The 13,118-nt window shown below is 37.2% G+C and overlaps 1 protein-coding gene across 1 annotated transcript in view; it reads right to left on the bottom strand.

The window, feature by feature from the left end:
• ITPR1 (inositol 1,4,5-trisphosphate receptor type 1) overlaps positions 1–13,118 on the bottom strand; it is a 246,737-nt gene that overhangs the window by 80,359 nt on the left and 153,260 nt on the right. The window contains exons 38-40 of the mRNA XM_063291609.1: positions 7,009–7,056; positions 3,015–3,147; positions 433–623 (exon numbers count right to left, since the gene is read on the bottom strand). Coding sequence (XP_063147679.1) covers positions 433–623; positions 3,015–3,147; positions 7,009–7,056 — 372 coding nt within the window. The remainder of the gene's footprint in view (positions 1–432; positions 624–3,014; positions 3,148–7,008; positions 7,057–13,118) is intronic.

Below are 13,118 nucleotides of genomic sequence, written 5' to 3'. Positions count from 1 at the left end.
CCCTCTCTCTCTGCCCTAGGAAGAAGGAAATGGCAAGCCACTTCCAAAAACCCTTGCCAAGAAAACTGCAAGGACTTGTCCAGGCAGTTGCCAGGAGTCAGCACTGACTCAAAGACACACACAAAATAGAAAATAGAAATGGTGTATGTCTGCAACAGAGCTCTTTGTTTAGAAGTGAATCCCCTTCCTGCCAAAAAAAAAAAAAAGTAAGCTATGGTAATGGAGATACTGGAAGCAGGGTACCCCACCCATCTGCCTTTGGGTAAATGGTATTTTGTGACCGCTGATACTCCCATGACAGCCATTTCTGAGAATTCATACCACATAGTCTCAACTTTCCAAATGTACTAACAGATCTCCAAAAACTGCCTCTTTCTGCTTCATGTTTTTTTCAAAGATTCAGAAACAGAAGCATAGCAGTACTTTTCCTACCTGTATAATCGTGTTGCCACCTTCCAGCAGGGCAATAGCCAACAGGATACTTTCATGGAAAACTCTATCACTGGTGGCATTCATGATGAGGTCTATAACTAGGTTGGATGCTCCTTCCTTGTCCAGGTGACACTGGACTTCTGTCAAACTCATTTCACCACGGTTTGTTGAGCTGGAACCTGATCCACCTCCTACAAAAAGAAATGAACCAATGAAGCCTTTTTGTGTTCCTTAGCATTAGAAAATGTGTTTTACTCATTTAAAAAAATTAAAGAAGGAAATCAAAGTTTTAACTGTGAATATGTTCTCATTTATTATCTGCTTTGCACTGTCATGCTTTGCTCTTTATGATGCTAGCACATGATGTCTCATTAAAAAGTTATTTGTTTTCTAATATTCTCTCTTACTACTGTACTGTCATATCTCAGCCCGACTCACCTCACAGGTGAGCTCAGAAATGATAACATTATAAATAAAAGCAATGTTATAATTGTTTCACAACTCTATTATCATAAAACAATCACAAATTACTAAACCAGGAATAATTTAACCAAAGTAATTAAAACCATTTGAAAAAGGGAGTATACAAAGCTGTTCTAAAAAGGCTGGTTCAGAGGCTATTACAGACTGATTATAAACCTCCCAGAGAATTTCTATTATTAGATGGCAAACTAGTATAATCCATTAATCACTGTGGTGACACAAACAATGCAATTAGTCATTTAATTCCAGTTCTCCTTTCAAACCTGAAAAATTTGCAAGTTGGTTAAGACTATAAAAATAAATGCATTTTGGGTCCATTAGAATACCTATTACTGATCAGAATACAGGAATCGTCATTATATCAGAGAATATTATTTGTGTCCACATGGCCTCATAAGAGTTACAGTGATTCTGGAAGTTTATTACCTCCTGTTTAATTCTTTAACACAGAGATGTCACTGGATGATTTGCACACGAATACTGAAAGCTATAGCCTCTTAGCAGTCATGTATTTCTCCTCAGATCAGATGGTCTGTCACTACAGGCAGTCCTCATTTAATGACCACTTGTTCAGTGACTGTTCAAAGTTATGATGGCACTGAATGAGGAGATTTATGATCAGTCCTTGGAGTTGCGGCCATTGCAGAGTCCCTGCTGTTAGGTGATCAAAACAGCAACCAGAACTGCCACAACTGCCATCATAAGTTGGCAGTCACATGACATTGTGCTTTAAGACCGTGTCACTTAGTGACGGAGTTGCTGGTCCCAATTACCTTTGCTAAGCAAGGACTACTTGCAGTTGCATATCATTTGCTCCCTTCAACATTCATCATTTTATCATTTCAGTAAGTCAAAAAACTTTGAAGAAAAAACCTCAAAGCTAAACAGTTAAATTATGAAGATTTGTAAAAAGGTTACTATATGCTGAAGGCAAATCCTGGACAAGTTTATTAACATCTTTGGAAAAAAATATTACTTATTTATGATGCAGGGGCCAGATATATGTACATTTGTTCTGAAAACAGAAAAAGCTATTGGCAGTAGTGAGTGACTTAGTAGAAGGAAAAGCATAGATACTGGGGTTAGATGACCAGTAAGAGGACTTGTGCAAGGCACGGTCTGGATAATCAGTTCCTAAGCTGTTATTCAGATACATTTTCAAGCACAGGGGCTAGGGTCCTGTTTTCATTCCTGTATTTACCTATGTACAAGTGTCTGTTTTGTATGTGTCTGTCTTGCTATACACACAAAGTGAAACTTGTTTTAATGGACTAACAGGGTAGGTCAATTATTCCCCAAAGTTCTATAAATTAAAGAATATTTCATCACAGCAATGCAAATGATTTAAATGATGTCATCTGTGTAATGATGTCATTACTAAATGACACAAACAGCCAGGTAATCTGGTTCTCCGCATCTAAACTGTTACATTAAAATATAGAGAATCTATATATTAAAATATATTTTAATGTAGAGAATCAAGATTTATTTATTCTATTAAATTTTTGTCCCACCTTTATTTCTGCTGGACTCAAGGTGGCATACATACTGGCTGTTTTCCCCACAAGGACAACCCTGTGTGGTGGGTTGGTCTGAGTGAGGGATTGGTCCAAGGTCACCCAGCTGGTTTCCATGCTAAGGGAGGACTAGGACTCACAGCCTCCCGCTTTCTAGCCCAGCACGTTAGCCACTACACCAAATGGGCTATTTGTTTTTCACTGTTTCTCTCCATCTTTTTAATAGATTACATATGATAGAACTAAGCTTTGTAGTTACTGATTTTAATAAAGAGATAATACAACAGAAGTTATGAATGTCAACAAGTTCCAAGTTGGTAAAAATGCATGCATAATAGGTTAGGAAGAAAAAAAAGGGACAGCAGGAGGGTGGGAGAGGAAGCTAATGAACAGTCCAATTTCCAACACTTTAAGAGTTAATTCAGGAGCCAAATTTCTGCATGACAGACAGGTAACATATAACAAAATATACCTGCTGAAACAGCTGCTAAAATTGTCAGACATACTCAACTAGTAGTTAAGAGACAGTACAGCCAACATGGCAGTCTCACAAGTTATCAAGGAGCTCACAGAACATCTTACCTGCTCCCCCAGGTTTGCTGGGGCCTCCAGAAGATAGAGGGCCATTGCCAAAGGTGGTGAGGCTCTCTCGTCTTCCTCCACTTCTGATGTTCCCATAGTAACGATTTACCAAAACCTGTCTCAGGGCCTCCCCCTTAATTCAAAGATATTAAAAGAAAAAAACACATTATTAATGGAACAAGCTAGCCAAAGTCAACAGAAATAGTAAAAGTGGTTTTCAGCTGGTCAAAAAGACAATAGAAATGAGGATTGGGAAGAAGAAATACATGTAAACAACAGAAATACTACGTACTGTATATCTATATACCTATAGCTATTTTAAAATGTTCTGTCTAGAACTTCAGATAAATTTATGAATGCTAAAGGTAAGCAGCTTTACAAAAATAACATATTCTAATATGACTGAAACATGGAAAAAGCAAGTGAAATTGCATATAGGACACAACTGAAAATAGCACTTAAATATTTATGAAACTAATTGTATTCTTCTTCTTCAACTGGTACCAATCAATTAAGTGAACTGAAAGTATATTTAATGTAATTTTCTCCTGTCTTAGACTTCCAGAAAGATATTTGTTAACATGAAATAAAATAAATGTGCATCCACTGTCTCTGCCAGAGAAGTAAGTTGAATAGCTGCCCTTTACTTAAAAATTTCCTAATTCAGTTATATTAACATTTAAGCCACTTTTAAATTCAGATAATTATAGCCTAATTTCCATACTCTCACTGACTACCAATTTCTTAAAGGTTGATCGTGAAATGCAAATTTTTCAACAGAAATGTCACAGGATAGGAAATGGACATCATTGCCCCAGCCTTCTTTCCTACCTCCATAGGTACAATGGCAACCATTAATATCAGAACTGTCTACAAATATAAGAGTAAGCAGCTCAAGCTTTTTGTGTACACCAGCTGCCTTCAGATAAGAATCTTTCCTTCAACCTCCAGCAGCTGCACATGATGGCCAACAGTTTTCTTTTTTTCCAGAATACTACAGAGATGATTGTTGTAAAAGAAACTCATCCAAATATCTCAGCCTGAAGAAGGGATATTAGAAGGGAGTCCAAACAGGTAAAATTACCACTTCAAATCTAATAATAAATATTGATTCTCTTTCACTGTTTTTCCTGTCTATTACTGGCCTCTGAAAAAAAGGGAAGAGCTGCTCTCCCTTGTCAGCAATAAACCTGCAGGAGAGAATCAAAGAACTTCTGTATTTTCCCTCAATTTTTGCCCAATCACCCCCATCAGATGAGCCACTATTCTTGACAGATCCACTCCTGGCATGTTCAGCACTGCTCTAGTGAGCTTTTTTTGTGAAAAAGGGAACAGATTAGAGTAGTGCAAAGTCCCAAAATATCAATATTGCAAGCAATAAATATTGGCCACCCTTTTATGAGGTTGAACCACCTTTAATGCTCTCTAAATATTCCTGAAGTGTAATTTGAGCTAATTTCAACATAGCATGAGGTGACTTTTCACAAAAGTTTTTAATTTAAGAGTAACACAAACTTAATAAAGACATAGAGAATTCAGTATGCTTATCCCTCTTAAGCATTCCTTTGTTGCACAACATATCCTTGGAACTGAATGAACATCCCCATTTCTTTAGGAGTTAAATATACTACTTATACATTCCCATTTCTTTAGGAGTTAAATATACTACTTATGACTAATGGACAATAGTAATAGCTTTTCATTCCCCAAACTTGGCTGGCACTGCCCAAGCACTAGGTCTATATTCCCTTCCAACTCATTCCTGAAATAAAACAATGCTAAATAGAATGTTGGAGGTTACCAATGAGCTTCTCCCATTCAAACACTGGTGAGAGGCAAGGAAGCTCTTAAGCAGGAATTAGAAGACTAGTCTACTATTGGTTTCTAGCATGATTAATTATCACCTTTAGAATAATCTTTATAGGGAGGAGCACCCTTTAGAACTGAAAAATAAAGGAGCATTCAGTTTGGAAACATTCTTGCATTATACTTTCAGAAGATCTTTACAAAAGTGATATAAATTCCTGGAATGTATATTTATTTCTAAAATGTAACACTCTCTCACTATCTCCCAAGATCTTCAGTATTTTTAATACAAAGTGGAAAAACATACTATCAATAATAAAATAAATAACAATAGCAGCAAGCAGCCTGGAAATAACTCTATTGATTATACATTTTTATATTCACATGGAATAATTAATTCTTTCCATGTACTTTGAACATTTAAGATATTAAGTTATACACTGGCTTAAAAAATGCCGTATGTACATAGTTTCTTAAGAGAGCAGGGAAAAGAATATTAATAATAATTTTCTACAAATAAAAAGAATCACCTTTGTAACTTTGATTTTTATATATATCCTGTTTTTCAGGAACAGAAAATAGACCCCTCAGACTCTGTACTGGCTTTAGCATGAACAGAGATAACCATGCCAAGGTTTACAGGATGCATTTCCTCAAGCACTTATACGGTAATATGCATAGTTTGATTCCAGTAAGAGATCTAATTTACACAATCTACTAGCTCCAATGAGAAGGGAGTATCACTCAGACTGAATTTGGTTTGCATGGACTTCACATGGTGAGAAAAACACACTTGCCCTTTAAAAAAAAAGATGAAAAAGTATTTGAATCAGCTTTATCAATTAGAAAGAATTTCAGCTCAGTTACATGAGCTGTGTTTCTGCTCCCAATAGTGACTAATGGACAATAGTAAGAGTTTTTCATGAACTATGCTCTAGTGACATTTAAGCCTTCTCAACATTATGCCTTCAGATGTACTGAACTTTAACCCCTATAATTCCTAGCATATATCCCAAATTAGGGAAAACTAATGTTTGCTGCAAGCAGTATCAATGTAACAACAGAACATGCCTATATTACCATAGTCTGAGCTGAACAATGATAATACAGACCTGATAAAAGCTGAATTCAAATAACAATAATTGTATGCAGGATGGGTTATGCAGAACAAAATAAAATATTATCTATCTATCTTGTTGACGTCAATTCTTTTATTTACATAACTTGAAGGCAAAGGACACAACAAAATCAGGCAAATTAATTGCACTTCAATTATGTTATCTTTCTGACTCAAAGAAAGCTACATCTGAATATTATTTCTACAGTATTTGTTACCAGTAGCAACAATGATATCACTACATATATTTGAGATATAAACTGAAGATAAGTCTTCATTCTGACATAAAAAAATAAGGCACTCATAATAATTAGATCTGGGTATCTCTGTTATTCCCAGCAAAGAGTAATTGCACTGTGAAATGCAATATTTGCAAAAGAAAGCTATTACTACTCCAAAAGGATAAATCCTTCCATGTTTCCTCTCTTTAGAAATTAGTGTTATGTGTAACAAATATAAATTGTCCAGTTTATATTGCTACAATAAATCTTGAGTAGGATTGGGGCTATTCAGTTTGTAAAGATATTTCTTGTTCTAATTCTTTGTGCAATAGGCATTATGTCATGCTCAATTTACAGAACAAGGTAGAGGTAACATAGTTTTCTAAGGCTGCAAACATTCAGAGTTAAGTGGACTTTTGCCTCTACCATTTCTCTCCTAATCCAATCCCTGATATCTATGGTGGTAAACATATATATTCAAAGCAACAGTGTGTCACCAAGTATTTCATCAGCCACAGATTTTAGGAATATAGCTGACTATCCTGGTTTTCAGCATCATATGAAACAAATCACAAATCAATAAATCTTGCTGCTAAGTTTCCACAGTAGTAAAATATTAAAGACAAGAGAGAATATTGTTTAACAGCCTCTATAACGACTTCTAAATGCCCAATCCAAGCTTTAAAAATTGTTTAAAGCCATTTTTGTTTTTGTAACATTTTTGAAAAAAATCTCATTCTTCAGTTATGTATTTTCCTTAGTTAAAATGAAAAAATATAGAAACTAAGGTAGCCCTGTTGCAATTAGCATCCAACATATTCATCTTTAAACCATTGCTGAATATACATACCCTTCTTTGATCTTCAAGCTGTCTCCCTGGTAGACTTTGATCAAGCTCCTGGCGAGTATGGAGAAATTTTTTTTAAAAAGAAGATTGGTACTATAGAGATACTAAATAAATTTAGTATAAATAAGTAATGTTATTATACAATGGGTTATATCACTCAGAGTACTACAGAAGGTTAAATCAGTTGTTCTGATAATCCAATACAGGGGTGGGCAATCTGCAGCCCTCAGATCCCAATTGCCAACCCACTCCCAACCAATATGGCCAATTTTCAATGCAAAATTGTTCATGATAAAAGTGGAAATTGGTACCTTATCCCTAAGTAAAACCAGATATAGTTCTATCCTTAATGATTTCCAATCATTAAAACTGCCACCAAAAGATCCAGTTTTTCATCATTCATGCCTATCAGGGACATCATTAGGCATAGCCTCTGTGGTTCTTGGAGTATTTTTTAAGCTCAAAGATTGCCCACTCCTGAAAGTTTCCTTCATCTAACTTTGATAGTATTAACATTGATGTACTGTTTGCTGTTTTACACAGTAAGTACAGAAAAACACCGTTTATGTAACAATAGCAAATGCAAAAAAAAAAAAATGGCTATCACCATGCAAACATATACCACAACTGAACTTTACACACAATTCACTTTACTCAGTATCTTGTTTTCCACATATGGAAGAATTGCAGAGAAAGAACATTTAATTTCTGCCTGAAGAGAAATCCTCTCTTCATAACCACTTTTATAAACACATAGTAGTTTTTCTGTTGTTAAGTCTTGATTACTTTTTAAAAGATTCTTTGGGTGAATTGGGTTCTAAGACAATGCTAAAATTGTGGTTTAGTATTCAGTACATGAGTTATAGTGAGCCTTTGATTTACAGGAACTAGAAGATTAAGATGATCAGGCTCAAAACTGATAGATAAGAGTTTTATTGCTGCCAAGATAGTTGTTATATATGCATGGAATGTCTGCCTGATACAGAACATAGAAATCATATAAAATAAGGACTGCAGAATTTCATCCTACTTTTTCTGGTCAATGAATTCTTGACCAGAATTGTTCTTTTGTTCTTTTCCTGGGCTTGACATTGCTGTAGTTTCAGAAAGCATTTACTTCGTCCACATAATAATTTTGCTTGGCCTCCTTTATTTTTGCCTTCACCTTCCCCACTGGACCTAGAGGCCCCAGATGGATCTCCTACTCCACCCCTCTGGTCAGGAGGGACTGAAAGCATTACATTCTTCCATTTCTACATTTTCATCTTCTGGATTGGGGGGCTCAATTCTCTGGCATAAATTAGGAAAGTTTCATTTATTTTGAGGCTTCTACTATATCTTCCTTCCTCCAGACAGTAGGAAGGGGTAGGGGTGGGGTGAAAATTCATCTCTTGCACTTATTTGTCAGGTACATCCTCCATTCCAGAACTCTCCTGCGTAACTTTCTCCATAACCCTAATACAATTCCCCTTCTCAGAATCAGAATTCCTGGGAGGCACTGAAGCCAGAACCTGTGGCTGGTTAGGTGAGTTGGCCATTTGGGTACTGTGAATAATACTGTCAAATGAGACAAGGGGCACAGGTAACGTCTGCTGCTTCCCATGATCTTCCCATATCTGGATAGCCCTTTTTTAATAGCAGCGTGGGAAGCTTCCTAACAATGAGAGTCAGCAGAGCACTTGTAAGAACCCCTGACATGATCCAGTTGATTCTTGAAGTGGTACTGGGTTCCCATTCCTGGAGAAAATGGGAGGCCCCCAGAATGGAAGACAGAGCCAGGACAACAGGTGGTGGTTATCACAGGTAACTTGAAGTAGCAACATCTGCATAGAAACATCAACTAAGTTCTTATAAGCAAACTCAGCCTCAGGTAAAGGATAAGGCCAACTGTCCTGTTGGTAGTTTACCTACCAATGAAGGTATTGCTCTAAAGTGGCATTAGCCTCTTCTGTTTCACCATGTAATTTTTGTCAATGAGCAGAGGACAGGTTGTTCATCCAAGAGAAGAAACAAAGAATTCCAAAAACATACCATAGAGAACTTCTGTCATAAATGAGATTATGGTGAAAGCTGTAGTTTCAGAAAACATGTTGAATAATCAGATGAGCTATCTCAGGAGCAAAGCAGAGAGCTTGATAAGGGATGAAAGGAACCAACTTTCCAGCCAGCTTGATGATGAGAGGCTTGGCATGGCGAGAGGCTTGGCAAGAAGAAACATGAACCTTGATACCTGCTCTAACACAAGATCACCAAAGTCATGGAGAAGGAGACAGACATTTCATATACTCAAAATATCCCATTGGCCAGCTGTCATGGCAAAGCTTCAAAACTTTTTCCCTCAAGAAAAGAGCAATTCTGTCACAGTTCTTCCCATTCCCAAGAAAAGAGATGGAGAAAAGACGACGCTCTTCGAAGGCAGTCTATCCAAGTCCACACATATACTGTAGGTCCTGCTCCAGATGAGTATAGATTCAATCAGGCACAGAAGGAACTTCCTTCCTCTCACTCCCATGCTTCAGTGGGTGAGACTAGACATCTTATAAATACATTGAACAGCACAGGGCCTAGACTGCAACCTGCAGTATGATATTTGACACTTCTCTGCAGTATCTTGTGGAGCAAACGATGAGCAGTTCATTGGGTATGATTTTTCAACCAGCTCTATATCTGTCTAATGGTTAGCATACACCAGTTCATATTTTATCATGTTCTCTACTAGAAACTCTTGAGAATCTTGGTTGAATGCTTAGTTAAGGTTCACTCTGGCAACTACATTCCTGGGGTCAACTAACTGGTCACTCTACCAAAAAGAAGATCTTGATAAATTCAGGCCAACCCTTGCCACACAATCCATGGTTTTCTAAATGGACAGAAACTGACTGTCTTAATAATCTGTTCCAGGGTTTTGCCCAATATAATTTTCAAGCTGTCTGGTCTATAGTTACCTGGATCCTCTTTTTTTCCACTTTTGAAGATAGCAAAATTTAACTTTTCTCCAAACATGTGCATTTAAACTTCCTATAACAAATATCAAAGGGAGTTAAGTGTACTCCTCTTTCATGAAAATCAGATTGTATGCTTCCTTGAGATTTAATTTTATAAAATGCATGCCTTCAACAGACATTCTATTTTGAGAGAGCTTCACTGGTTACCACTGGGGCTCCAGGGAACAATTCAAGGTACTGTTTTTTACCTATAAAGCCCTATACAGCCTGGGCCTTTGCTACTTTACATCTTCTCCAGGTAAGTTCTGCCAACTTGACTTGATGTGGCAAGGAGAGAATGCTCTGGAAATCTATACCTAGAACAGGGGTCCCCAAACTCTTGAGCTCATAGAGCCCCTTCATGAAGTTTCAGATAGTTAAAGTAGTATGGGGGTAAATGAACAAATAGTACTATGAACAACAACAGCAGCAACATTGACCTTGGATAGTCCCATTGTCCCTGCGTGTTGATACTGACCACTTGGGGAACCCTGCCCTAGAGAGATCTGGGATGAAGGGCAAGGGACTTGGAAAATGGCAATGTCACAGGCAGCACCCTCACTTTGGAACAGCTTACTCTGTAAGATTAGGCTGGCAACCAGCCTTTTATTCTTTAAGAAGCAGCTGAAGAGTTTCTTCTTCTATGGGATTTTGGGAGGGTTTTATGGAAGAAAGCAGATTTTTAAAAAGTTTTTTAAAAACTTTTTTTTTAAAGTTTATGGGTATTTTTAATGCACTGTTTTAAGCTGCCGACAGTCATTTGAGCAGGCAGTATATAGGCAGGCCAACTCTATTTTGCAGAAGTCTATGCTCTTGAATTGACTGGGATAACAAAATGACACAAAAATACAGGGAATAGCAAAGTCTGCATATTTGGCAGCCAAAGCCGAAGGGCATTCCTACTGTGGGGTTGTAAGCAGTGAGGACTTAGTTTTGCATGCCAAAAAAATCAAAGGTTCTGTTATCCTGGTCCCAATGACTGTAAGGCTTTTGTGTTTGAAGCCAGTCTATTTTTCAGACAAATAGAAAATGTAAATGGAAGGCTAAATAAAATTGCTGAGGATGAGATTTAGAGAGCTCTAGATCCTGAATGTAAAGGCCAGCCATCACTGCTTTCAACCCAAAGAAGGGATGCACATGCTAAGCAGGCAAATCCTACTTGCTAATCATGGAGTTGGCCATGCAAAGGAATCGGTTACAGCCTGCAATTTTATTGCTGAGGCCATCTGTATCTGTAGGATAACAGGAATGTCTAAATGTCAATGCATAACTTCATGTGTTGGGGCTTCATTTATTTATGGGCACATAAGCTTGAAGCCTTGGAGACTAAGAAAAGCTTGATTCCCAACTGGCTAAACCTGGAATGATTAGGGCATTTACTTGTAAAATGCCCCTTCCCTCAAATACAGCACTAAGTCAGTGCTTTTGAAGGGGAGGTCTTAAAAAGGCACCATTTTGAAGTAGCCAGATTCTCCACATTATAAACATAAGCCTTGTGTGCATCTCCACCACCTTTTTTGGGTAGGAAGCAGAGCTCTCCTAGCTACCAATTGCATGGATTCAACTTCTGAAGTCTGTGATGAATAGACCGAGGTGGGAGGAAGTAATAAAAATATTTGTGGTGTTGTCTTCTTCCATGTATGTTCTGACACAATTCCTCAAGTTTCCCATTGATATCCACTGGAAAATGCAGGCAAAATTTCTGACATACAATCTGTCTTTAATTTCATCTGATAGTCTCTCTTTGAATTGGTTAATTAAGCCTCTCATTCCAGTTCACAGCCTGGGCTAACAGTTCCATGGGTGACAGATTTTGCAGTTGTGATAATCAAGAGTTGTTTTCAGGAATACCAATTATTTTAACTGACCAAGTCCAGGCTGTTTTGAAAGAGGAGGGTTTGTTCATTTTGTAACTCTTAGTGTCATTAGGATAATATAAATCCTACTCAAAATCAGTTGTTAGGAAAATACTTGGTCTTATGGAGATCTATCATTCATATTGAGCAAAGAAGATAGTAAATTTGCCAGTTCCCACCATATCTGTGAGACAGGAAAGTGGTCATCAGAGGGCTGCTGCTACAGCAATGGCTACTGGATCTCTGACCAAGAGAAGCATTGGAGCCACTAGTTGTGGAAGATTCTACCTAGCTGCTAGGTAGCTGGTCTACCATCTGTGTTAGCAGGTCCATCTGGATAGCAACTTGGTTCTGATATTGAAGCAAAGTACTCTTAACTTGATCCACAGCCAACAGCATTGCAGAGACAGTGTTTACTCCCAGGGATGAAACACTTCTCTCCTGGGACCAAGAGTAGGCAGTACTTGCTGTCTGACGTCAAATCCAAAATAGCTATAATTCTCTTCTCTCTGCATCCAGGAACATAATACAGGCTTAGAGATATGATTTATTGCAAACAAGATGCAAGGCAGAACAGCTGTCTAATGCCGAATACAGAAAGCAAGCCCTATAAATAAGCCCTATAACAGCCTTAAGGTTTAAATCTGAAGCCTTTTCCTTCCACTTTCTTGTCAATATACTCTTGACTGTTCTTTTCCCAGGCTTCACACCAGAATCTACCTATACTGTGTTTATACAACAGTTTTGTCTGGCCTGAGCATTGCTGTTTTCTGCTGCACCAGCTTCAGCACTTACAACTATATATTTGGGGAATATCAGTTTAGGGAAAGCTCATTTAAGCTATTTTCAATTTTGCATTATATGCATTTTGGGGAAATACAGTTAGTTTAATACTGACAGAAATTTTATTTTTAATTTATTCAAGGCAGCACTTAAACCTGAGACTCATTGTCTCTCATGTACATAATATTAACTATAGTTTTGCATATGTCTGAATCAGAAACAGAATTTCAGATTACGTTTTAGAAAATATTTCAGACTTTTGGAAGGATCACTAATAACCTAGAAGCAAATGTGAATATGAATATTGTAGTATTATTTAATACAAATAATTATGTCTTAAACACCAAGAAGAGCTTAGAAATTTGTAGCTACATTTCTTTATAGTGAAAGAATGAAATATAATTAATTAATTAATTTTTATTTATTTATCAAATTTCGTCACCAGCCATCTCCCTCAAAAGAGGGACTCTGGGCGGTTTACAGTAAAGCT

This window comes from Candoia aspera, chromosome 2, assembly GCF_035149785.1.
Source record: "Candoia aspera isolate rCanAsp1 chromosome 2, rCanAsp1.hap2, whole genome shotgun sequence".
Lineage (NCBI taxonomy): Eukaryota > Metazoa > Chordata > Lepidosauria > Squamata > Boidae > Candoia > Candoia aspera.
The sequence above is the reverse complement of the archived record's forward strand: the minus strand, read 5'-3'. Positions and strand labels throughout refer to the sequence as shown.